The 27,347-nt window shown below is 43.9% G+C and overlaps 1 protein-coding gene across 1 annotated transcript; it reads left to right on the forward strand.

The window, feature by feature from the left end:
* The first annotated feature begins 1,663 nt into the window (after positions 1-1,663).
* UPF3A (UPF3A regulator of nonsense mediated mRNA decay) lies at positions 1,664-27,133 on the forward strand. Its single transcript, XM_065895954.1, has 12 exons — positions 1,664-1,870; positions 2,569-2,675; positions 4,304-4,410; positions 5,582-5,680; positions 5,815-5,925; positions 9,206-9,261; positions 9,350-9,508; positions 14,446-14,606; positions 16,359-16,648; positions 24,379-24,534; positions 24,899-25,050; positions 26,981-27,133. The coding sequence occupies exons 1-12, from the start codon at positions 1,664-1,666 to the stop codon at positions 27,131-27,133; spliced, it is 1,758 nt and encodes a 585-aa protein (XP_065752026.1).
* The last annotated feature ends 214 nt before the right edge of the window (positions 27,134-27,347 follow it).

Here is a 27,347-nt window from a genome sequence, read left to right on the forward strand (position 1 = left end):
TTTTGATCTGCAGAACTAGGCTTTCAATACCGAGTTGATTGGAGACAGGAAAGGAAACTGGATCTAGTGTGTGTGCAACTTCAGCATAGTTTGTTCCTATAGGATTCCTTTAGACTTTATTTGAAATAATGAAAACTGCTCCTGGCCTCCTTTCTGGGGTTTTAGAGAACTCAGGTTTGGAACTGCTCTTTTGAGTCTTTCAGCCCATTTAAAATGACACATTTCAATTGTGTTCATAGGTAGTGAGTGGTTCAGGGATAAAGGACTGGATTGAGTTAAACCTGGATTTACTCCCAGCGGCTGCCCGATTCCCTTAATCTCTTAATAAATGCCTCAGTTACTCTATTCTCCAGTTTCTTTGTTTGTTGGTACTTAAAGTTCTGGGAAGAAAGGTGCTGCAAATGAAAAACATAGCCAACACGAATAAGTTGAAAATATGAAAAAACGTGGCATTTAAAAATTAACCTCTATATGAATTATTCTAACCAAAAGTGTTTCTGCCTGAATGTTTGTAAAAGAATAACATGGCTGCTGTCCCATTGAGCGCCTCAAAAAGTTGAGCGAAAATTATATTGGAAAACATTAAGGCCCTGGTTTTTTTTTTACATCTTTATTGGAGTATAATTGATTTACAATGATGTGTTAGTTTCTGCTTATAACAAAGTGAATCAGTTATACATATACATATGTTCCCATATCTCTTCCCTCTTGCGTCACCCTCCCACCCTCCCTATCCCACCCCTCTAGGTGGTCACAAAGCACCGAGCTGATCTCCCTGCGCTATGCGGCTGCTTCCCACTAGCTATCTGTTTTACGTTTGGTAGTGTATATATGTCCATGCCATAAATGCTGGAGAGGGTGTGGAGATAAGGCCCTATTTTGAGTGCCGTGAGTCTGAGCTACTCCAGTCCTTGCCACCTGAGTCCTAAGGACCGTCGAAGTGAGCCTTCTTTCTCTGCGGCCAATTTCTTCTCTCAACTCTGGGGCATTTATTCTACTCCGTAGAGGAAAGCCATGTACTGATTTGTGCTGTCAATCGCTTGCTTTTTCCTGAATGTAATTGCTACTCTCTGATGAAACGTTCAGATTTCCTTGGAAAAGAATAAACACTTTATTAAGCATGTGTATGTCATTCTCTGGGATGTTTAGCCAGAGGGCCAGCTCTTCTCGGTGGGAAAGAGATCCAGCCCTGCACAGCCCAGTTCAAGGCTCCCGCTTGAGCCAAGTCCTCAGGTCCCGAATTTCCCGCTGACCCGCTCCTGGGCGAGGCCGCCAAGCCCCCATCCACCTCCAGACCCTTCTAAGTCGGGCTGCACGGAGACCAGGGCATCGGCCCCGAACTGACCGCTGCTCTCGGGGCCGCCCCCGCAGGGCCAGGGCCCGCCCTCTGCAGCCCAGCTCCAGCTGCAGGTCCTGGCCCCGCATACGCCCCCCACCCCCGCCCCCACGTCCAGGAGCCGAACGTCGCTCCCCACGCGCGTCCCCAGGCCCCGGACTGGCGCGGCAACGGAAGTCGGAGTACGGGAGAGGGATGCGGAACTGCAGCCAGGGACGGGGGAGGGGGCGTGCGGCCTCTGAACAGTGGGGACTGGGTGGGGCGGCCCAGTCCTCGCGAGATTTCGGCCCTGACGAGAGGCTGCAGCGGCTCGGCGGCGGGTCTGGGATGCGCTCGGAGAAGGAGGGAGAGGGGGGCCCAGGGTTGCCCGTTACTACGCGGGGTCCGAGCGGGAAGGAGAAGCCGTCGCCCACAGAAAGCCACTTCCGCCGGGAGTCTCAGCGGCGGGAGCCTGAAGCGCCAGTAGCCTGGTCCCCCGGCTGTGGGGGCGGTGCAGTCGAACCTCGCGAGGAAAAGAGGACGGTCCTCAGCAAGGTGGGGGCGGGGCGGTGTGAGGGGCGGGGCCGAAGGTGCGGTATCCCTGCGCTCCGGGGCGGAGCCGCGGGCGCTTCAGCACCGCGGACAGCGGCGGGGCCGCGCTGACCCCGCGGCGTCTGGGCTGCTAGGGCGCCCTTGACGCGATCTTTTCTGGCTTTGGAGGAAGAAAAGTCTCTTCAGCCTGTAGGTGTTTCCCGTCGAGGCTGGGACGCTGGGCTTACCAGTGCCGGGCAGTAGTCTTCCACGTTGCCGAGGGTCAGGTCCGGTCCAGGGGAGACGGCGCAGCCGGGAGAGCAGAGCCCGTGGCGCTGGAGTGGACGCGGGTGGACCCTGCGGGCGGGAGGCGGAAGGTGCTACTGTGGATGTTGCCCTGCATGTACCTTACCTCCTGGTAGGGAGCGTGGAGGCGGGCACATACCAACAGTTATCTGGTTTTAATGAAAAGATTTTATGAAAAACGGCTGCTATGCCCAGCCTTTTCTGACCTCACTGATCCCTTTTACATTATTCGGCCCTTGTTATTCTTTTGACAGCCATGTTCTCCATGCATATGTTCCTTAATCTTTACTAAAATGCGTGTTTCTGCTGGACTCCTGGGTTAGATTTTACTCTGTGCATAAACGCAGGTGACCAAGATTTCAGGTAAGCTTAATACAGTACTAGTGAAAGGAAACCCAGCCAGCGTTTCTCCCCAGGTGGTCATCCGGCGGCTTCCTCCCAGCCTCACCAAGGAGGAGCTGGAACAGCAGCTTCACCCCCTTCCTGCACATGATTACCTCGGGCTCTTTACTGCTGATCTCAGGTGAGAAGATTTTACCAACGTTAAGAGGCTGAGAGGGAGTTCCCTGGTGGCCTAATGGTTAGGACTCGGAGCCCGGGTTCAACCCCTGGTCGGGGAACTAAGGTCCCACCAGCTGTGCGGCATGGCCAAAAAATAAAGAAGGCTGAGGGGTTTTGTCAGTTGATGGTAAAGGAATATAGATAATAGAAGCCATCTCTGTTTCCATCTTCGTTCCCACATATATGCGGAAATCAGTGCAGGCCTTTATTTCTGCAAGTTATTTCTAAGTAGGCAGATAATTAAATTTCCCTAAAATAGATTTGAAGATCCCCACCACCATAGCCTAAAAGGAAAGCAGTCTAACAACGTATTAATTTTTTTATTTTGGGTGTCACTAAACCTTATTTCATATAACCTTTTAAAGTAAATTGTATTAAGATATAAGAAAGAAAAGTGAATAGATAATAGATGTATAACCTAATGAATTTTTACAAGTGAACACATCCATGTAACTAAGACCAGATAAAGAGGCAGAATATTCCAGACCCCAGCAGCCCCTAGTGTTCCCTTCTATCACTGACATCCCCACCCTCAACCCACACCCGCTAAGTTATATCTTTTTCAGTTACCTTTTACAGCTTGGTAGGAAGATGTTTCTGACAATAATTTAACACTTCAAAATCTCCTTTTTATTAAAAAAGAGAGCAGACCTCAAGTTAGCCCAACAGATGACAGTTCAGCTAGAATTTGGTGATTTTCACTATGTGATTTCTTATTATCTTTATTATTCTTTTTCTCTTCAATATAATGAGTTCTCATTTATGGTAGCCATTATAAACTTTCCTTTTGAATAAATACATTTAAGTAAAAAAATGTCAGTTCAGTCAAAGAAAAATATCACAGGTAAATGTAGATTTGGTTAAAAAAAAACACAACATAAACATGATTTTTTGAAACGACTAAAGTTTAGGAAAACTAGTACAGTTACAGGAGGACAGGCACTGGACTCAGAGGGACTCAGATTGCAATCCCAATCCCACCATTTTACTAACTGCTCCCTCTGTGAGCACCTAATTTCTCTGAGCCTCAGTTTTCTCATCTGTGAAATGGGGTTGAAAGTTCCCACCTATGAAGGACATTGGTAGCTGTGAGCTAGAGGGGAAAGGCTTAGTTCTTCTGTAGATCCTATGCCATGTGCTACAATAAATACCCTTTTAAGGTATTTAGGTAAATGTGTTCTCTAAATCAGTAAAGGAGCTCATTTACAATACAACATTTCCTTCTCTGAATGAATCGTGACTAGGTTGTATTGCAGTCATGATACGTGATTAGGGATGATCTTTGAATAACCTTGCCTTTGATTTTCTACCTCTGAGCACCAGTATTTTAACCCTGGCTCTGTGCAGTAGAGAAACCAACCTAAAGTGTCTCTCCCAAATCATTAAAAAGATCTCGGTTAATATTTTGTTCGTTTTTGGTTTATTTGCTAAAGAATATCCAGATTGCTGTAATTAACTGACAAGTGGTTCTTTGGCATAAAGGTTTTATCTGAAGTAGTTTGTTGTATCCAGAAAAGAAGAAAAAAAAAAAGACAAAATTAAAAGAAGTCTTAAGTTTTTTACTGTTTTCATTGTTATCTCTTCTTTCAGTCTTTATCCTCATCTCTATTCAAGAGCATACATTAATTTTAGAAATCCTGATGACATCCTGCTTTTTAGAGATCGTTTTGATGGATATATCTTCATTGACAGTAAAGGTTGGGTCATTGGCTTTTTAAACTCTTTATTGTAATTTCTAAGTACATTAATTAAGTTTTGCTGGATGTTTGTGAATTTTAATTGAGTCCTTAGATGCTAATCTAAAATAACTTAATAAATTTTGAGTATGTTATTGTGATTATGGGTTTATGTTAAAAATTAAAATTACATATAAACCAAAGAATTAATAGCAATTTTGTGTAGTAGTGACAACCTAGTTAGGTATCATCATCAGAGAGTGAAGTTTTTCACATAAATGAGTTTTCTGGATAAGTGAACTTTTTACTCTTTTATGTTCCCAAAGTAAATTATTTTATCCTGGTACTATGTACTAGGCATCATGGATGCAGCACTGAAAATGAAGCAGACATTGTCCCTGTCTGTCTGAAGCCCTGCTCTCCTCCTGGTTCTTGACTTTATTCTGAGTAGTTGAGGATAAAATAAATACTCAAAAGTGTCTTCCAGATACATGAGAGTTAAAGTATCATAGCCCTCTGGCAAATGTGAAAGCGATCACTCAGCGGGTTTGGCAGCAGGGTGGAAGTGTTCCCTCTCTCCGTGAGGCAGATGCTGTCCGCGAGCGTTTCTGTGTGTCTGTTCCCCGCCACCCCTACATAACAGCAGAGTCAGCTTCAAGTGACTTTCATTCTAGATGAAGCAAATCTTACCTGGATATCATGAACACCCTTTGAAACCCTCTCTTTTAGCTGAGTGTCTCTTGTAAACAGAGTCATTTCCTTGAACTCATATACCAGATTGATAATTGAATTAACCTTTTAAAATTAAAAAATGTAAGATGTTACTAGGACACCTATTGAAAGGTATTCCAAAATGAACTCTTTGGTGGGAGAGCGATAAGGTTTATTGAGGTAGAAATTACATATGGTAAAAAAAAACCACTTTAAGGTATACAGTTTAATGAATTTTGAATGTATTCAGTCATGTAACCACAACTACAATATGAGGAATTGTGTTATTTAGTAAATAAGTGCTCATCCTTTGTTTAAATCTGGAGTTTGATGTGCTAAGATTACTGTTACTTGAAAGTATAATTATATTTTAAACAGTGATATTGTCAATGCTATGCTCAGTGCTTAAGTAAGCTAGACTATTGTTTTAAAATGAATACAGAATTTCAGAATGACTTTTGTAATTTGTTTCCTGTTAAAGGCCTAGAATATCCTGCAGTGGTAGAATTTGCTCCATTCCAGAAGACAGCCAAAAGGAAGCTAAAGAAAAAAGACACCCAAGCTGGAAGCATTGAAGATGGTGAGTCCTTTTTCAAATGCTGGATTGTGAAACTGCATTAAACACATTGGTCAAGTTAAACACATTGGTCAAATATAATTTCTCTCCCTATATGGGGAAGAATATATTTATTTTCTTTCTATCTTAATTTACAGATCCAGAATATAAGAAGTTTTTAGAAACTTACTGTGTGGAGGAGGAGAAAACTAGTGCCAATCCTGAAACTCTTCTGGGAGACATAGAGGCAAAGACAAGAGAACTTATTGGTCTGTTTTGCTCATTTTTTTCCTCTTTATTGAGATATGTATTTATAGAGTATATATTTGTTTTTCCTTTTTCATGATTATTATAGAAAATTGACACATGTGACAGGCTTGGCAGAAATACAGAGTATTTCCCAGTTTTGACAAAAGGAAAAGGGTAGCAGGATGGCAACTTGGGAAAGTATTTCTGAGCATCTGTTGATGGAGGGAGAACACCTGAGTTTTCAGCTACAGTCACTTTGTTTCAAAGTTATGACGCTTCTGAATGAGCAGTAGAGAAGACATTGGAGTGCTTTGTGCCGGGCTGCATCAGGTAAACTTATGTCTCAAAGTTGAAGTCAGTCATCTTTGCAAAGAGCAGTCATAGAAAGGAGATGCTTTGCTTAAGTATGAGGTCATCTTGCTGTTGTTCAAAAAACTATCAAGGCCCCTGAGCGAGTGAGGCAGATGAGTGGATAAGCCCAGCCAGAGCACAGAATCTGGTTTGAATCAGGCCTTCAACCCTCTACCCCCAAGTGGAATATTTTGGAAACGGCTCTCTCCTAGCAGCATTCCCCCAGAACTCAAGAGTAGACGTGAAACTCCTTTCTCTATCAGGCAACCTGCTTGTCTCTCCCAAACATGCTTGTAAGTGTCTCCCTTCCTGCCTCTGCCGGGGCTGGGGCCTCACCGTGCAGCCTGGTGCCCCTCCCACCTGTTCTGCCCTCCCTTCCCCACGCCTACCTCCTGCTCACCCACCAAGACTTACAGGACAGAATGGTTACACTGTTGATAATTTATCTTCTTATTTGTCTGTCTCTCTCTGCACTAACTCTCCTCTCACTTTGTCTCTCCACCCCCCAAGAGAACTGTATTTTTGTCTTTGTAGTCTTAGCATGTAATTGCTTGAGCAAGTTTAGGTATTTGGTAAATATGTGTTGAGTAAATTAATAAAAAAAGGTTAACATTATTGAAGCATTCTTCGTTAGTCTAATAATGAAGTTTTATATTTTGTAAGAGGTGATTTAATGTGTGGCTCAAAGGATCTTTAATCACTAAAGTATTTATGGAGATGTGCTTAGCACGTGTTGACTGGGTACCGACTCTGAGCCTGGGCACGGGGACAGCACTGGAACAGGACACACAGGCTTCTGCCCTCCTACTGGGGTGACTGTAGCAAACACATGCAGAAATGCTCGAGCCAGAGTATTTCCACTTGTGATAAGCGCCACAGACGTAATGGAATAGAATAATGGGATAGAGAGAGAGGCCCCTCTGAGACGGTATTTGAGCCGAGACCAGCTGGGCCAAGAGATGGAAGAAGGGGGAACTCCAAACACAAGGGCTGGAGGCCGGAGCTCTGGGCCTGCAGGAGCGGGGCGCACGCCTGTGTGCTTGGCACATGGTGGGCAAGGAGCAGAGTGGCTGGAGAGGTGGGACCACAGCATGATGGGCTGGATTTTATTTGAGGGACAGCTGGGGACCGAGGGAGTGGTGTGGTCTGATTGATTATTTTCCCCGTCACTCTGGTTGCTCCATAAGATGGAGAAGCTGGGCTCTGGTTAGGAGGCCCTCGCTGTCGTCAGGGAAGGCTGCTTGAACGAGGGCGGCAGAGTCAGCATGTGTTCTGGAGGTTGAACTGACCAGACCGGCTGAGGATTGGGTGTGAGGGTAAGAAAGCAGAAAGGATCAAAGCCTCCAGGAGCCTGACTTGAGCAGATCAGTGGGTTACGGCACCAGGACTGACGTGGGGAGGAAACAGTATTGAGGGCAAATCGTGATTTCACTGTAGAACGTGATAAATTTCAGAAGAGTTAAACGAAGCAGCAAATTAGAAATTAATTACAGAACTCACCCTCCTCGTCCTGTTTCTTTACCGCTGCTTCTTAAATGCCCTTGTACAGGGCCGCTGCAGCGAAGTAGCAAGATCTTTCACTTCTGGGCAGTTGTTAGATACCCACTTGCTGACCACACACACATCCCCCACCAGGGTCCAGCCACCCTCCTGCAGAGGAGGGCGAGCCTGTCCTCTCCCGTTCCCGGCATCTCGCCCAGGGCTTGGTGCACAATAGGTGCACCGTAGTTATTTACTGAATGAATACATGTGACTTAGAATCCACTAGCGCAGGACGAGCCTGTAGAACTTTGTGATTCCTCTTTCTGCCTATTTAAATTTAGTCTTAATCAGGCAATTCACGGCAAATGCCTTTTTCTTTTCTTAGATTTTGACCTTTAGTGGATTCTTATGGCCAAGGCTGAGCAGTGTGGGTTAAATGCAAATGTTAGTTCACTCTGAAGTTGCAGATTAGTGCAGGCACATCAGGGTCTTCAGATCGCGGACAGACCTGGGCTCAGGTCCCAGCTCTGAGACTTAGCAGCCGTGGGACCGGCTTCCTCATACGTGGTTGTCGCCAAGCCTAGTAAGCGAGAACGGTTCTACCGTTGGTTAAATCAGTGTTGTACTGCGTGGTTGTGCATCTTGTATTTAGTAAATGATACACTTTTATGGCTTGTAAAGCACTTTCTTATACAGGGTCCTATTTACCCACCACATCAGTCCTTTGGGGGAGCAAGGCGGGTGTTTGTAAGGAAGGAGGGAAGGCGGGTGGAGCCTCAGCATCGGCTCCCCAGCCCCACCCGGGTAGGTCTCAGCTCTGCCCGAGTTGACAAGCCCAGAACCACCGCTGTACAGGGCAGAGTCCTCACTCCTCTCCAGCCCCGCCCTGACCCCATGGGTACCAACATCTGTGGGTGCTTAAGTCCCCTCTGTAAAATGGCATTATATTTGCATGCAGCTTACCCACATCCTACTGTATACGGTAAGTCACGTCCAGATTACTTGTAATACCTGATACACTGTGAATGCTATGGAAATAGTTGCCACTGAGTTGCAAAGTCAAAGTTTTGCTTTTTAGAACTTTCTGGAATTTTTTTTCCCATATATTTTTGATCCACAATTGGTTGAATCTGCGGATGTGGAACCAGTGGATAAGGAGGGCCGTCTGTATATAAATACGTTATAACGTTTGGGAAGTTTAATGTATTGTTTTCATTTTGCTTTTTTGCTTTATACGTTTTTGTGAGTAATGTATGGGACTCCCTTAAGACTCAGGAATTAAATGCCTAGTGTGTATAAGTCTGTCAGTGCCTCCAAATTACTTGACTTTATAGTGATAGAGTAGGAAAGTTTTAAAATGATATAGCCTTCCCTTAATTATTTTAAAGATTAAATTGAAAGCAAGTATTTAAAATAAAGAAATCTTAGTTTAGAGTTAAACACTACATTGCAATTTTTGTATTTTAGCTAGAAGAACCACACCTCTTTTGGAGTATATTAAAAGTAGAAAATTAGAAAAGCAGGTAGGTCTGGCCTTTTACCCAGTGAATAGCCTTCTTGTTCCCATCATGTCTATGCAGACAGTTTATACACTACTTTCCACATCTTTAGAGAATTCGAGAAGAAAAGCGAGAAGAACGGAGGAGGAAGGAGTTGGAAAGGAAGTGCTTACGGGAAGAAGAGATAAGAAGGAGAAGGGAAGAGGAGAGATGTAAGAGGAGAGCAGCAGAAAAACAGCAGAAAACTGCTGAGAAAGAAGTAAGGAGGAAGGTAATTTTGAGGAGACATTTCATTTCTTTTTTCCAAAAATAGTTCAACCTTTTAGGTATTTTAGCTCTTCAGAACTTGCAGAACATTTTCATTAGTGTAGTCTTTCGCTATTATAGTTCTTTTTCTCTGTTCTATGACAGTGGTTCTCAGATGGTGTTCCCTGAGCCCCAGGGCTTTCTTGAGCTTGCTGTGTTTGGGGGACCACATAGGTGGAAGAGTGGGCGAGGACCAGGTTCCTGGGTGTGACAGAAGCACTTCACCCAGAGGAGCCCACATTTAAATGTCGTAGGCTGGGCTTCTGCTTATATTCGCCTTTCAAGAAAGATTTCCTCACTAAAACACTACACATTTGAAACCCGCTGGCTTTGTGTCTACTGGCCTTTCTTTATGCTGACTGACTCACAGAACTGGGTTGTAGCATTTCTTTTGTGGTAGCAGCAATGGTTTTTACGTCTCTTGCCCAGTTCTTCCTTTGACTGATGCATTCATTTATGAGGGTGGTTTAATTCCCACGAGGGAATTATCCTCTATGTAAAATTTATTGCCTAAATTGGGGTCAGCCCCTGCCTTCTTAGTATTCTGCTCAGATAACTTTAAGCCTAGATTTCAACCTCGTGAATCTTACCTCTTCCACAAAGGGTTTAAGGTGCCTTTTAGGGATTCATTAACATTGTATAATATAAAGGAAAGAAATGGAAGGTCAGGACTTGAGGGAACGGAGGCAGAAAGGAAAGGAGAGGGAAGAGACCACAGTTGCCGTAGTTGAGCCGTAGATTCGTTTCTGATGTGCTCGGCAGTCAAAAACAGAAAAGTTGATCAGAAACGTAGTTTTCGCTATCCATGAGGAGACAACATGCCATTTCTTCAAGGAAAGCAAAGCTTTTTCTAGGCCTTTGCTTCTAAAACAATGTCTCCCGTAGGTGGTCCTATGGGGTTCACTAGCAATGGAGGGGGTTTCTTAACCATATTCCTGTGACACACACAGCCATCTGTATCGATCAGAACTGACTGGGCTGTGCTGCAGTAACAATAGTCTCAAGATCTCATTGGTTTCGTGCAGCTAAGGTTCTCTTGTTCACATTACGTGTCCATTGTGCGTTGCTCGTCATAGCCATTCAGTGAGCCAAGCGGACGAGGCTCCACCTTGCATTTGCTTCCACAGTCGTTACGAAGTGGAAGGAGGTGTGTAACACAGCAGGTTGCACACTGGTTCTTAAACCTTCCACACAGAAGTGGCAGGTCCCACGTGCCCACATTCCACTGGCCAAAACGCGGTGCACGTCCCCACCTACTCTCAAGCTGAGGGACATTGCAAGTGCTAGGAGGAAAACCTGGAACATCTGATGAACAGCACTAATGAATAACATAACCTCTGAAGACTGTGGCTTGAAATGGCTCTTTTTAAGTTCAAGGATTTGCTGAAAAACTCAACCTGATGGAAGCTGCAGCACATTTACTGCAAAGATAGAAAACCTCATTGGGCAGGATGAGTAGGTAGCCGGTTGACTCGCGAGAAATCGACCAGAGTGGTTTCCTTCATTTTGGCTTTGATGACAATTGTTACAGATCTATGTCGTTTTAAAATCTCATAATCTGTTAATAACACTGATGAAATTGAGGAGCCCAGTCAAGATTATTAAATGAAGGTCGTCCATCCCACCTCTGCCAGGACATGGACCTAATAATGGGTGTAGCCAGGGTGTCCCTCTGGAAATAACTCTGAGAGTGTCCTCTGTTTGTCCATGTGGTTTAAGTATGAGCACAGCTCTTCATAACAAAAGTGTAGCAGATATACTTCCTATAACAATCATATGTAGTCTCAACAGTATAAACTAACAGTCCTTGAAAGATAATAAAATGAAACCTTAATATTACGGGAAGGCCTTTGTCATCTTGGAAAGACAGCTCTGTCATGACCAGGGGGCAAGTAGGTATCCATCTACAGGTATGCAAATATTGTCTAACCTTTTCCTTTACCTTTCTCAGCAAAGAATAATAGCACCTAATGCTTTATATTCTGAAAAGCATTTTTGTCAACAGCTTTGAGTTTTTCAAGAAGAATCATTAAAACGTGTAGCCTACAATTTTGCTTATAATTCTAAGTAAGACTTACAGTATTTGGAATATAGCATTTTATTTTTACATGTTTGAATATGGAATTAGAATCCAGAATAAACCAAAGACATAAAAGCAAATGATGTCAAAAAGTAACTGTGGGCCTCTTCGTACAGAAACAAAGAAACCAACACAAACTGTGGGGCTCTTCATACAGAAACAAAGAAACCAAGTAACTGTGGGGCTCTTCATACAGAAACAAAGAAACCAACACAGGCACAGCAAGAGAAAGGCTTAGTCTTACTGAATCTGGTAAAACAGAATCCTGGTGGCAGGTTAGACCCCAGTGACGTGGGCCGCCCACAGCTCTGTCCTTCGAGTGTCTGGTGTTCTGACCTGACAGTACATATTTGACTCCCAGGGTGGCCTTTAGTGAGCGTCTGTGCCCAATTTGGGGATCTCTGACCTAAGATTCATCTAGAGAATTCAAATTAAAAAAAAAAAAAAGGAAAACCTAAAAAATAAAACCTGTAAAAAAAGCCCAAAAGAATTTGTATTAATACCCTAAAAGTAAAGAGGCAGAGAGAGGTCCTCGTGGCTGTTCTGTTTTTAACAGTAGAGGAGAATATGATTCAGGGAGAGCCACCCAGTGGTTTGTTTTCCTCTGAGACTTGAAAACCAAGCAGTGAGCTCAAGTTGAAGTAGGAAGTCAGGTTACCAGAGTCACAAGTAAAATTCCCGAATACTGTATGTAAATTGTACACTATAAATACTGTTGTTATCTGAAAGAGTTGTGCGATCTTTTCCACGAAGCTCTTTAGAAACAGATGTGTGTGTGAGATAGGTTACACGCATGTAGAACAAGCATAGATGTGGGCAGCACGGGGACACTTGGCCTGACCGCCCCCCACCACCGGCTCCCCTCGCAGGGAGCTTCCCCCCCACCAGACTCACGCCCTCTCACGAGTGGCGCCCCCCCCCCACTGTCTGGTCCCTGCCTTCCCTGACCCCCTTGAGAAACCATTCCCCCTCCTCCCCTGCCCCACACCTCATTGTCCTTTTAGTCTGTTTATCATGTGTTTGTAGCGTTTCATACCACCTGAGATTATCTGGTTCACGGTTTTCTATTTTTGTCACTGTGTATACCGTCCTCCCACCCCCATGGCCACCACCGCCTTGGCAAGACTATCAAGTGTGAGTCCTTAATTGTGGGCACTTGTCTCTTACCCACAACTGCGTTCCTAGCCCTGAGCCCAGGGACTTTGCCCCAGTTCATGGCACACAGCTGCTAAAACCCTTGTAATCTCTGGAGTGACAAGAGTGTCCTCTGTATGCTAATGAGCTGACAGGTGGCTGGGAACCTGGATAGCTTCAGGATGGGAGCTGCTCATCAGAAAGACCAGGCGTGATTATAGCATTGGAACCTCCAGCCCCATCCCCACCCCTAAAGAGGGAAAGGGTTGGAGATTGAGTTCAGTCATCCATGGCCAGAGGTTTAATCAATGATGCCTGTGTAACGGCATCTCCATAAAAGTCCCTGAAGCGTGGGGTTTGAAGAGCATCCCAGCTGGTGAACACACGTATCCCGCTGCCAAGGGGGTGGAGCCGAGAGAGCCCTGTGCATCTCTCCCATCGGGCTGTGCCTGATTTGTATCCTTTATAATAAACCAGCAATAGTAAGTAAAGCACTTCCCTAAGTTCCATGAGTCAGTATCATTCAAGAACCCCCTGAATTTATAGCCGGCCAGTCAGAAGTACTGGTGACAACCTGGGACTTGCAACTGGCCTCTGAAATGGGGACAGTCCTGTGGGATCTGACATTAATTCCAGGTGGATAGTGTCAGAACTGGGTTGAGTCATGGGACACCCAGCCTGTGCTGGACAGCTGGGGAGGTGGTGTTGGAAAAAGCTTTGGTTTCAGAAATATTGTAAAAACAGTTCATAGGTGCACAAAATTATTTGTTGGATGGATGGAGACTTATACTGTTGCACTGCCCTGTCGTTTGCATATATTAATTTTTTAATTAAAAAAAGATACACTGTTGTCTGAAAGGATCCCCCATAGGCAGGGAACATAGTCCACTGATGACAAGCAGCTTGCAGTGTTTGCCTGACGGTCTGTGTTTCATCCTTAAATGGACTCATTTAGTCTAGGTGTACCTGTGTGTAGTTTTTGTCTGCTGCAACTTACATAAGTTCACTTTTATAAGTGAGAACAAAATTCTCACAAGTAGACTTCGGTTCATGTTCTACAAACTGACTGTACCTGTGGTACTTAAAGTTCAAAGAGCAGGAACAGGGAGGAAGAGGCCTAATTTCATACCTAAACGAATGTATCATAGGAACCTTCTAAATCTGTTTCAAGAAAGAGAGTAATAGGTGTTTTTAAAACTATTCTCAGTCATTAATATAAAGCCATCCTTTAAAAAAATTTTTTTCCTTATTACCGAAGTAATACTTGTTCATTTTAGAAAAACTGGAACCTGTAGATGAAAGGAAAGAAAATAATTTCATTTCTGCCAACTAAAAATAATAACTCTTAACACAGTGTTGCAAGCCTTTTAGAGGTTTTTCTATGTGTGTGAATGAACATGCAGATAGAAATTGGATCATTCCACTTTGTAACATTCTTTTCTTCGTTAATATAATATCTTTTTTATCACATTATCCTAAATTGTTTTTCATAACTAGAAAGTATTGCATTGAAAGAATGTTCCCCTGTGTATTTAACCAAAAACCTGTTCGTTGGACCTTTAGCTTATGTTTTTTTGCTATTCAAACCTTTGGGCTCAATATTGGTGTATATTTTAAATGATTTATTAAATACCTTCTTTTATAATATACTCCTAAAGGGATATTTTACTATCATTATAATTTCTCAGCTTCTCAAGAAATCAGAAAAGGGAGAGGAGTCAAGCACTGAGAAGCCAAAAGAAAGAGGAGAGGAAATTGACACCAGAGATGGGAAACAGGAACTCGGTCCCAGCTGTGCAGTCATGAAGCCCAAGCCCTTGGAGAGCTCGTTGCAGGAGCTCAGGGGAAAGTGAGCCGTGCTTTCGTTTCTCTGACCGTGTTAAGCCCCCGAGGTTGTCATCGAGTTGTGGTTGTATATCCTTTGTCAGTGTGAGTGCTTGTATTTCATGATCTACCTGGAACTCAGGCGTTTGCTGGGCTGCTCTTACCCACAGCTCTGTCTCTCCTTGACCAGCAGTCACGCTGATGGTGGACTGCTCAGTCTGCATCCTCGAGGCTGTCTTCAAACAGGGAATTGTCCTGGTATTGTTTCCTCCATATCTCCTCTCCCGGTTATTCTCTTGGATTCCTGCCTCTGCGCTTCCATCTTCAAGATCTTCCCACTCTCTTTACTTGGTGATTTTTATCAGTTTGTAATTTTCCTCTGTCTTTTGAGATATCTTGCCCTTTTGATCTTCCAGACCTCCTTCAGTGTAGCTGCAGAATTGTAAATTGGAGAGCCCAGCCTTTTAGGCGCTGGAGATCTTCTGTGATACAGAAATAGAGTCCCAAGTGCTGCCCTTTCTCTGTTGGAGTGGTCAGTCCTCTGGTCCCGCCAGGATCTGCCCAGCAGCCGTGGATGCTGGTGTCCACTGGCCCCGCCTCTACGCGGCGGGGGTGTCCCCCGCCTGCTCACGCACAGCGGCTCATGAGAGGAGTTTGAGCAGTGCTCTGGGGACGGGATGCACGGCAACCTCTGAGCAGGGAGCCCCTCCCTCCTGGGTCCACAGTCAGGGGGCCGTGTGCAGCTGGGATTCTTGTTCCCCTGACCCAGGGCTCCTCCCCATGTCCTGCACGTGGGTGCCTGCAGAGCTTCCTGGAGCCCAGGACCACTCTGCTCAGGGGGGTGGCTAGGGCTGAATTTGGAGGGGAAATGGCAAGGTCATGGGATGAGGCTGCTTTTTGCCCAGAATCACAGTACTTGGAATGACTTCTTACTACCTTTCTTGCACATTTGTGATAAAGGTTTTCTTTCTTCTTTATAGGGATTCTGGTTAATTGGTTTGTTGATAAGATTAATTTGTACATGACTATCAAATCCATGATCACTCTGGTTTATGTTTCGGGCGTATCTCTTGTCATTGCTTATGACACAGCAGTGCCTTTGTCATGTTTCTGGTTTATGTTACGGGCGTATCTCTTGTCATTGCTTGTGACACAGCAGTGCCTTTGTCATGTTTCTGGTTTATGTTTCGGGTGTATCTCTTGTTATTGCTTGTGACACAGCAGTGCCTTTGTCATGTTTCTGGTACAGATTTGTGCTTGTAGCTCTTTTTGTTCCCATCAGCCCTGCTGCCATTGCGTGCAGGGAGCCACAGACGTACGTATATGCATGCATTAACTTTTTTAGTTGATTTTAGCTCTGCTTGGAACAGAAACTCAGCTGTAAATACCAGCTCTGTGTCACGACGGATGTGCACCTGGGCTGCTAGGAAAGTCCCTTGAGTACTTTTAGTCTCATTTACTTTATCTGTAAAAAAAGGGAGGATTATATTTACTAAGAATTATAAAAATATGTGTATATGGTACCTTAGCAGAGTGCCTGTTACATATGTGTGACTCAAGTGTAACAGTAAATATTGTTATTACTATTGTTTATTCATGTTTTCAAAAGTTTCTTATTGAATGCCTGTCGTGTGCCCATCACGTGCAAACTTGGCACTGCGGTGATGAGCAGACTGATATATCCCCTGCCTGCTTTTGAACTTGAAGTCTGGAAGGGAAGACGGGTAATTGACAAGCAGTTTATGTAAGGTTATTGATAATTTGTGTTGAATCACAGGTCACAAAATGACAGTGATAAAGAGCAAAGGGACGTGGAGAGAAGATTCCGAGAAAAAGAGCTTGAAGCACAAAGATACCACTTGGGTGACAGCAGAAAACATAGAGCTCACTATGAGTTGGATAAGTTTTCAAGAAGAAGCAAAGAAGAGCTGAAAAGGGGGAAAGGATTCACCCCAGACCGAGGGAAGAAGGGGAGCCAGGATGGGGGCGGCCCTGTGGGGGCAGCAGAGACACCAGGAAGGGAGAAGAGCGAAGATGAGCTGGCAGCCAAGAAGGAGGACACGGGAAGCAAGGTTCTTTTATTCACTGGGGATAACCTTTCACTTCATTTTCGTCTGCTCAGAGTATCAACTGTAATCCTGCAGGCTTACAGCTGCTTTTCCAAACAGAAATGTTTTTTCTAACCGAGAGTCTTGAGGCGTCTTGAGGCACAGGATCGTAGCTTCTGACAGCATCCTAGGGGAGCTCACTGCCCTGAGAGTCTGTATTTGCAGAGCAGTTATTCTTGTCCAGTGAGAGGGCACCAAGTCCTGAAATGAAACCAGCAGCATCTTTTCTCAGAGAATCAATTTTTTTTTCTTAACCAGGAAAGAAAAAGAACCTTTTATTTAGTATAAAACTGGCACATTCACACTATTTGCTTGAGAATAAGTAATGGAAAGATTATACATTTTACCCCTAAGACAGTAAGGAAAATATTAATGACATGTCATGGTGCTTTCTTTTACATCATTAACAGAGTTACGATTTTTTTAAATTGAAGTTTAGTTGATTTACAATATTGTGTTAGTTTCAGGTGTACAGCAAACTGATTCAGACATTTTTTCCAGATTATATCCCAATATAGGTTATTACAAGATATTGAATATAATTCCCTGTGCTATACAGTAAATCCTTGTTGCTTATCTATTTTTATGTATAGTAGTTTGTATCTGTTAATTCCATACTCCTAATTTGTCCCTCCCTCCTTCCCTCTCTCCTTTGGTAATTATAAGTTTGTTTTATGTGTCTGTGAGCCTGTTTCTGTTTTGTATATATATTCATTTGTATTATTTTTAGATTCCATATATGTGATATCATATGATATTTGTCTTTCTCTGTCTGACTTAACTTCACCTAGTATGACAATCTGTAGGTCGATCCATGTTGCTGCAAATGGCAGAATTTCATTCTTTTTTATGACTGAGTAATATTCCATTGTATATATACCACATCTTCTTTATCCATTCATCTGTTGATGAGCATTTAGGTTGCTTCCATATCTTGACTACAGCGAGTCCCCTACATATGAATGAGTTCCATTCTTAGAGCACGTTCATAAGTCCAATTTGTTTGTAAGTCCCACAGAGTTAGCCTAGGCACCCAACTAACACAATCGGCTATATAGTGCTGTACTGTAATAGGTGTATAATACTTTTCACACAAATAATATATAAACACAAAAAACAAAACATTTTTAATCTTACAATACAGTACCTTGAAAAGTACAGTAGTCCAGTACAACAGCTGGCATACAGGGGTTGGCATCAAGTGAACAGGCAAGAAGAGTTACTGACTGGAGGAGGGAGAGGAGGTGGGAGATGGTAGGGCTGAAGGGTCGTCAGCAATAGGAGATGGAGGGCAAGCTGCAGTTTCACTCACACCTGACGTTGATGGAACACACGTTTGCATCTTTGAAAGTTCGCAACTTGAAGGTTCACATGTAGGGGACTTATGTATTGTAAATAGTGCTGCTGTGTACATTGGGTGCATGTGTCTTTTCGAATTAGAGTTTTTGTGTTTTCCAGATATATACCCAGGAGTGGTATTGCTGAATAATATGGTATCTCTATTTTTAGTTTGTTTAAGGAACTTCCATACTGTTTTCCATAGTGGCTGCACCAATTTACATTCCCACCAACAGTGAACAAAGGTTCCCTTTTCTCCACACCCTCTCCAGCATTTACTGTTTGTATACTTTATAATGATGGCCATTTTGCCCAGTGTGAGGCGATACCTCATTGTGGTTTTGATTTGCATTTCTCTGATAATTAGTGAGGTTGAGCATCTTTTCATGTGCCTGTTGGCCATCTGTATGTCTTCTTTGGAAAAGTGTCTATTTAGGTCTTCTGCCAATTTTTTTGGATTGGGTTGTTTGTTTTTTTGATACTGAGTTTTATGAGTTGTTTATGTATTTTGGATATTAACCCCTTGTTTGTCACATCATTTACAAATATTGTCTCCCCTTCTGTAGGTTGTCTTTTCATTTTGTTGATGGTTTCCTTTGCTGTGCAAAAGCTTTTAAGTTTAATTAGGTCTCATTTGTTTATTTTTGCTTTTATTTCTTTTGCCTTGGGAGACTGACCTAAGAAAATGTTGCTACAATTTCTGTTGGAGAATGTTTTGCCTATGTACTCTTCTAGGAATTTTATGGTGTCATGTCTTATATTTAGGTCTTTAAACAATTTTGAGTTTATTTTTGTATATGGTGTGAGGGAGTGTTCTAATTTCATTGATTACATGTAGCTGTCCAGCTCTCCCAACACCCCTTGCTACAGAGACTGTCTTTTCTCCATTGTATATCCTTGCTTCCTTTGTCATAGATTAATTAACCATAGGTGTGTGGGTTTATTTCTGGGCTCTCTGTTCTGTTCCATTGATATGTATGTCAGTTTTTTGTACCATGATGCTTTGATCACTGTGGCTTTGTAGTATAATCTGACATCTGAAAGTGTTGTGCCTTCAGCTTTGTTCTTTTACCTCAGGATTGCTTTGGCACTTCTGGGCCTTTTGTGGTTCTATATATATTTTAGGATTATTTGTTATAGTTCTGTGACAAATGTCATGGGTATTTTGATAGGGATTGCATAAAATCTGTAGATTGCTTTGGGTAGTATGGCCATTTTAACAGTATGAGTTATTCTGATCCAAGAGCATGGGAAATCTTTCTATTTCTTTTTCTTTTTTTTTTTTTTTTGAGGTACGCGGGCCTCTCACTGTTGTGGCCTCTCCCGTTGCAGAGCACAGGCTCCAGACGCGCAGGCTCAGCGGCCATGGCTCACGGGCCTAGCCGCTCCGCGGCGTGTGGGGGCTTCCCGGACCGGGGCACGAACCCGTGTCCCCTGCATCAGCAGGTGGACTCTCAACCACTGTGCCACCAGGGAAGCCCTCTATATCTTTGTATCATCTTCAATTTCTTTTATCAGCATTTTATCGTTTTCAGCATATAGATCTTTCACCTCCTTGGTTAAATTTATTCCTGGGTATTTTATTTTTTGACATGATTTTAAATGGGATTGTTTCTTTACTTTCTCTTTCTGATATTTCATTGCTGGTGTAAAGAAACAACAGATTTCTGTGTATTAATTTTGTATCCTGCTACCTTGCTGAATTCATTTATTAGTTCTAATAGTTATGTGTGGAGACTTTAGGTTTCTCTATAGAAAGTACCATGCCATCTGCAAATAATGACAGTATACTTCTTCCCTTCCAATTTGGATACATTTTATTTCTTTTTCTTGTCTGATTGCTGTGGCTAGGACTTCCAATACTATGTTGAATAGAAGTGGTGAGAGTGGGCATCCTTGTCTTGTTCCTGAATTTAGCAAGAAGGCTTTTAGGTTTTCACCATTGAGTATTATGTTGGCTGTGGGTTTGCCATAAATTGCTTTTATTATGTTGAGATATGTTCCCTCTATACCCACTTTGGTGAGAGTTTTTATCATGAATGGATGTTGAATTTTGTCAGATGCTTTTTGTGCATCTACTGAGATAATCATGTGGTTTATCTCTTTGTTTTTGTTAATGTGGTATATCACATTGATGGATATGTATATGTTGAACCATCCCTGCAAGGCTGGAATGAATCCAGCTTGATCATGGTGTAATGATTCTTTTTATGTGTTATTGGATTTGATTTGCTAATATTTTGTTGATGATTTTAACATCTCTATTCATCAAAGATATTGGCATGTAATTTTCTTTTTTTGTAGTGTCTTTGTATGGTTTTGGTATCAAGGTGAGGGTGGCTGCATAGAATGAATTTGGGAGTGTTCCCTCCTCTTCAATTTTTTGGAATAGTTTTAAAAGGATAGGTATAAGTTCTTCTTGTATGTGTGGTAGAATTCCCCACTGAAGCTGTCTGGCCCTGGACTTCTGTTTGTAGGGAGTTATTTTTTATTACAGATTCTATTTCACATCCAGTGATTCGTCTGTTAAAATTATATGTTTCTTCTTGACTCAGTTTTGTTAGGCTGTATATTTCTGGAAATTTGTCCATTTCTTCTAGGTTGTCCAATTTGTTGGCATATAATTGTTCATAGTGTTCTTTTATGACTTGTATTTCTGTGGTATTAGTTTTTATTTTCATGTCTTTCATTTCTTATTTTATTTATTTGGGTCCTCGCTCTTTTCTTGGTGAGCCTGGCTAGAGGCTTGTCAATTTTATTGATCTTTTAAAAAAAACAGCTCTTGGGCTTCCCTGGTGGCGCAAGTGGTTGAGAGTCCGCCTGCTGATGCAGGGGACACGGGTTCATGCCCTGGTCCGAGAAGATCCCACATGCCACGGAGTGGCTAGGCCCGTGAGCCATGGCTGCTGAGCCTGTGCGTCTGGAGCCTGTGCTCTGCAACGGGAGAGGCCACAACAGTGAGAGGCCCGTGTACTGAAAAAAAAAAAAAAAAAAACAGCTCTTGGTTTTATTGATCTTTTCTGTTGTTTTTTTAATCTCTATTTCATTTATTTCCTCTCTGATCTTTAGTATTTCCTTCCTTCTGCTAGCTTTGGGTTTTGTTTGTTCTTGGTTTTCTAATTCTTTTAGGTTGTAGGTTAGGTTGTTTATTTGAAATTTTTCGTGTTTCTTGAAGAAGGCCTGTATTGCTATGGACTTGCCTCTTAGAACTGCTTTTGCTGCATCCCATAGATTTTTGTAAGGTTGTGTCTTCACTTTTTTTGACTCAAGATATTTTCTGATATCTTCTTTGATTTTATCGTTGACCCATTGGTTTTTTAGTAGCATGTTGTTTAGTCTCCATGGGTTCATTCTTTTCCCATTGTCCTTTCTGTGGTTGACTTCTAGTTTCATACCATTGTGGTCACAAAAGATGCTTGAAGTAATTTCTGTCCTCTTAAATTTGGTAGGCTTGTTTTGTCACCTAATACATGGTTTGTCCTAGAGAACATAACATGCGCACTTGAAAAGATGTGTATTCTGGGTTTTTTTGGATGCAGTGTCCTGTAGATATCAGTTAAGTCCAACTGGTCTATTGTGTCATTTAGGATTTCTGTTGCTTGATTTTCTGTCTGGATGATTGGTTCAGGGATCTGATGTCAGTGGGGTGTTAAAGTCTCCTGCTATTATTATATTATTGTCAATTTCACACTTTATGTCTGTTAGTATTTGTTTTACATATTTAGGTGTTCCTCTATTGGGTACATGTATGATAACAAGTATAATATCCTCTTCTTGTATTGATCCCTTTATCATTATATAATACCCTTCGTTGTCTTTCTTTATGGCCTTTGTTTTAAAGTCTAATTTGTCTGATATGAGTATTGCTACTCCCGCTTTCTTGTCATTTCCATTTGCATGAAATATCTTTTCCCATCCCCTCACTTTGTCTGTGTGTGTCTTTCACCCTGAAGTGAGTCTCTTGTAGGCAGTATATTGTAGGTTCTTGTTTCTTTATCCAATCTACCACTCTTGATTGGAGCATTTAGACCATTGACATTTAAAGTAATTATCAATAAATATGTACTTACTGACATTTTAATCCTTGTTTTCCAGTTGTTTTTTGTAGTTCTTTGTTCATTTCTTCTTTTTGTTTTTCTTTTTGTGGCTTGATGATTTTCTTTTGTGGTATGCTTGAGTTTCTTTCTTTTTGGTTTTTGTGAATCTATTGTATATTTTTTATTTGTGGTTACCATGGAGTTTGAGTATGTTAACCCATCACTATATCTATTTTCTTTACACTGATAGTAATTCAAGTTCAAAAACATTCCAAAATACTTACATTTTAAAACTCCCCTCCCCCACATTTTGTGACTTGTAATGTCCTGTTTTACATGTTCATGCTTATCCTTTTACTGTTAATTGTAGTTATAATTGCTTTTACAATTTTTTTAAATTGTTTTTTAACCTAGGTACTGGCTTATTTAAGTGATCTCCAATCATTTTGTATACTTGCCTTTCCTATAGATCCTTGCTTCCTTTCTATTTAGAGAAGACCCTTCAATATTTCTTTAAGGGTAGGTTTAGTATTGCTGAATTCTTTTAGTTTTTGCTTGTCTGAGAAATTCTTTATCTCTTCTTCTATTCTAAATGATAATCTTGCTGTGTAGAGTATCCTAGTTGCAGGTTTTTCCCTTTCAGGACTTTGAGTATATCATGCCACTCCCTTCTGGCCTGAAAGTTTCTGCAGAGAAATCAGCTAATAGCCTTCTGGGGGTTCCCTTGTAACTAACTCTTTGTTTTTCTCTTGCTACCTTTAGAATTCTCTCTTTATCTTTCACTTTTGTCATCTTAATTCTGTGTCTTGGTGTGGGTCTGTTTGGTTTCATCTTGTTTGGGACCCTCTGTGCTTCCTATACCTGGATATGTGTGTCCTTCTTTAGGTTTGGGAAGTTTTCAGCCATAATTTCTTCAAATACATTTTCAATCCCCTTCTTTCTCTCTTCTCCTTCTGGAATCCCTATTATGTGTAGGTTGGCACATTTTATATTATCCCATACATCTCATATTTTGTTTTCATTTTTTAAAAATTTGTCTTTCTGTCTTCTTCTCTGATTGGGTGATTTCCATTATTCCATCTTCCAGATCACTTACACATTCTTCTGTGTCACTTAGTCTGCTGTTCATTGCTTGATTGTTTTTTCTCTCAGAAATTGTCTGTTTTTGGTTGGTTCATCTTTATAGTTTCTAGTTCCTTGTTACAGTGATCTACATTTCTATCAAGAATCTTTCTTAATTCAGGTAGCACTTTTATTACCTCCTTTTTGAACTTGGGGTCCAGTAGACTGATGAGCTCTGTTTCATTATTTGTTCTTTCAGGGGATTTCTCTTGTTCTTTTAATTGGGAGTTCCTCTGCCTTTCCACTCTACTTAATTTTCTCTGTCTCTAAGAATTTAGGAGAAAGAGTTATCTACTGAGGTCTTGAAAGTGTGTTTTTTTTTTTTTTTTTTTTTTTTTTTTTTTGCGGTACGCGGGCCTCTCACTGTTGTGGCCTCTCCCGTTGTGGAGCACAGGCTCCGGACGCGCAGGCTCAGCGGCCATGGCTCACGGGCCCAGCCGCTCCGCGGCATGTGGGATCTTCCCAGACCAGGGCACGAACCCGTGTCCCCTGCATCGGCAGGCGGACTCTCAACCACTGCGCCACCAGGGAAGCCCGAAAGTGTGTTTTTATGTGGGACTGTCCCTGTGCAGACGGTGTGTATTCAGTGTTTTTGGTGCCAGGGCTGGTTTTGGTATGCCCACCAGCCACGTCATTCCTCAGGGTGTGCTGTCCGTAAGCCCCTTGATGGGGGTGTGGTCAGTGTTGTACTATCCAGAGCCTGGGCTGGCTGTGAGGTGGGGCCTCCTCTCTGCTCCGTGGCTGTCACTGCCCTGTCAGGGGTGGGGGCTCTGCTCCCCAGTTGTTGGAGTAGAAGCCCTGAGGGTCGAGTTCAGTCAGGCTCCGTTGCTCTTGAGTGTCTGCCCCAAAGGAGGTGAGTGCTGAAGCAGCTGAGGCCACAGAGGACCTAGGCGTCACCTGTGTAGGTGTCCACAGTTCTGCTCAGAAGCAGCCCGGGGTCGCATCCCTTTCTCTGTTGTGTTCATCCCAGATCTCACGCAAGGCTGTGGTGTGGAGTAGGCTGGGGCTGGGGGTTGGGACGTTGTGGGTACAGGAATTGAGGTGGCTGCACTGCTGTGTGAGGCCTGTCTGCCCCAGATCCAGCACTAAGCTGCCTTGTGGACTGGGCGGAGCCAGGGGCTCACACTGACAATGGCTGTTGCCGCCCCACCTGGACCCCACCCGAGACACAGGTCTGTCTCTTCACTGCTAGGCCGAGTCTCTGCCCAGATCTCACGCCAGGCTGTGGTGTGCAGGAAGCCATGCCAGGGTGTTCACCCCTTCAGATCTGGAGTGCAGAGAGGTGGCAGCTGCGACTGCAAAGCTCTCTCCGCCCTGATTGTCAGCACGCTGCACACAGGCACTCCTTGTGAGTAGAGTCCCAGCTTCTCCAGCACCTCTGTCTGTCTCAGCGGATTTCCCAGCAGGCAGCAGGGCCGTCTCCTCCGTGCGGGACCCTAGGACTGGGATGCCCAGGGTGTTGCTCAGCCTGCCTGCTCCCCGGGGCGAGGGTCCACCCACGAGGACTTTCTCCTCCTTACAGATCTCCCCGGGGCACAGGTCCTGACCCGGTGCCTTTCCTTCTGTCCAGACCAGTTACATGGAGCTCTTGCAGCTTTGGCTGTGTAGAGGGTCTTCTGCCAGTTTCTGTGAGAACCATTCCACAGGTAGATGTGTTTCTGATGTGTTTGTGGGGGGAGGTGATCCCCCTCCAAGAGCATTCTGATTATTAGTGGATAATGAGGTGGCCGTAAACACCCGGGCCAGCTCTGCACAACCGGCATGGCATTGGGGTCGCATCGTCACAGAGGAGCACTGTAACGGGTCATCTCCCTGCCAGGCCCGGCCCCGTGGTGCTGGCCAGCCCTCACAGCCTGGCGTCCAGGTGAGCCGAGGGCACGGAGGCCTGGGCTGCAGGCCGTATCCACGTGCCCCACCGCCCCCGACCCTGGCAGCCTCCCTCTGTCCTGTGTCTGATTCTGTCATTTCAGGAAGCTGTAGAAATGGGAGCACGGCATGGAACCTTTTGAGGCTGGCTTTTTCACTCAGCATAATCCCCGCAGATCCATCCAGGGGGTGGTGGGTATCAGCGATGTTGATTTTTATTTATTTATTTATATTTTTTATAAATCTATTTATTTATTTTTGGTTGCGTTGGGTCTTTGTCGCTGCGCGCGGGCTTTCTGTAGTTGCGGTGAGCGGGGGCTACTCTGTTGCGGTGCGCGGGCTTCTCCTTGCTGTGGCTTCTCTTGTTGCGGAATGTGGGCTCTAGGCGCGCGGGCTCAGTAGTGGCTCGCGGGCTCTAGAGCGCAGGCTCAGTGGTTGTGGCTCACGGGCTTAGTTGCTCCACGGCATGTGGGATCTTCCCAGACCAGGGCTCGAACCAGTGTCCCCTGCATTGGCAGGCGGATTCTTGACCACTGCGCCACCAGGGAAGTCCCGCTATGTTGATTTTTAAAGTGTCTGCAGTGAAGGCAAGGCCAGCCCCAGCCAGAGGGAGTCTACTCATCTTCACCCTTGACCAGCCCCGTCCGTATACTCAGAGGTTTCTGCAGTTACTGTAACCTCAGGGCTTTCTGCTGGGTTCGTTCACACGAGCACTGGTTTTTCACCTGCCTCTTCATTTAGCAGCAGTGAGTGACGGGTATGGGCACAGCTTTGGGAGTGGGAACCCGAGGTGACTCTTCCGCTCAGTTAAAGCTGTGGTGCTGTAGTGGTAATAAGGTACTATGTGTCATAGCTCCTTTCTCACGAGGTGGGTTGTGATGCCCTTCTAGAATCCGTCTGTACACACAGACATTACCCTGCGAAAGCAGAGCCATGCTTTTGGCCCCGGGCAGAGGTGGTGTGTGAAGCCTGCCTCTGTCTACACGGGATTCGGGTCTGTATGGCCTGCCAAGCCCTTTCCCACCCTTCTCATTGGCCAGGCTGATATTAAGGAAAAGAACATTCTGGTAAACCCCATGGTGGTAACTGTGGGGCCTCCACACACAGCCCAGGAGTGGGCAAATGTGAGTGGTGAGCCCTGGAGAAACAGCATAGGACGTGCCCACCCGAGTCACACTGCCCTGGCCCCTAGGTGGCCGTGGAAGGCTAAGGCTGCTGCTCCACCCACATGAGCAGACGGCTCCCTCAGGGGTGGGTCCACGGCAGAGCTGGCTGGCCTCCCCAAGGCTGGTCCTGGCCTGCAGAATCGCCTTGTCCTTCCCTGGCTTTGCTTTCCTCATTCCCTGAAGCAGTTTCATTTCATTTTATGTACTTTATCCAGGAATGTTTTTATCCCACCACCTCTAAGAGATTAGTATGATGGCTGGTTAGCATTTTCCATAAAGGGGACAGTTGAGGAATAAGCTACACAGAAATTGCTAATTACAAATGTGTGTGACTGTTCAGTTCATAGCTCTAAAAAGCCGTATCTCTAGAGACCATGCCTCATTATGTTCCAGACTTTGCATCCACCCTGTGTGGCGAGTTTGAGGGGCTGAGATGAGTGTGTTTGAGTTTTCACCTCTCAAAATAGGAGGGAATGCCGTGATTGTATTAATTCCACAGAGTGTTCTGGCTTTGAGCAGTAACAGTTTCCCAGACACTAACTTTACTTCCAAGTTATTATTAACTGTCTTTCTTTTTCGTGGCTCTTTTTTTTTTTAATCTCAATGCCTGATTTCTGAGATAGTGCTGTGAAAAAGTCTGATTTTTAGCTTCAAGACTGATTTTCTTTGGATAATTAGGATTATCAGGCCCTAGAAATAGAGCTGTTGCCCCCTCCTGTATTGCTGGCCCTTGGAAGAGTAACACGCCCTCTGTCCTGGCAGGACCGACCAGGCTTGCAGCTGTACCAGCCCAGAGGTGGCAACCGAGCCCGTGAATGTGATGGAAGACCCCCTGAGGAGGGCCGTGACAGGAGGAGGGGTGAGGTGGAAGATTCACCAGGGGCTGGAGCTGAGAAGAGCGAAGAGGCAGAGTGAGTCAATGTGCATGTTGGTGACGTGGGTGGTCTCCCACCCACACTCTGGATTAGAGAGGTCATTCCTTCCGGAAGCACGTAAATTAGCCTGGAATAAAACCGACAAGGTGAAACTACTCCTTATAGAGAAACTAGAACTATAAAGGTGGCATAGAAATACCTAGAAACCATTCTCAAGCGATCTTTTAAAACTTTGAACAGAGTTATAGATCTGG

The sequence above is a fragment of the Phocoena phocoena genome, chromosome 18 (genome assembly GCF_963924675.1).
Source record: "Phocoena phocoena chromosome 18, mPhoPho1.1, whole genome shotgun sequence".
Lineage (NCBI taxonomy): Eukaryota > Metazoa > Chordata > Mammalia > Artiodactyla > Phocoenidae > Phocoena > Phocoena phocoena.

What these genes read in the sequence shown, in the direction of transcription:
- UPF3A (XM_065895954.1), top strand. Translation starts at nt 1,664, where the DNA reads ATGCGCTCGGAGAAGGAGGGAGAGGGGGGCCCAGGGTTGCCCGTTACT. An exon ending in TATCTTCATTGACAGTAAAG is followed by an intron (nt 4,411 to 5,581) that starts GTTGGGTCATTG and finishes TTCCTGTTAAAG; the next exon opens with GCCTAGAATATCCTGCAGTG. An exon ending in CCTCACAGCCTGGCGTCCAG is followed by an intron (nt 25,051 to 26,980) that starts GTGAGCCGAGGG and finishes CTGTCCTGGCAG; the next exon opens with GACCGACCAGGCTTGCAGCT.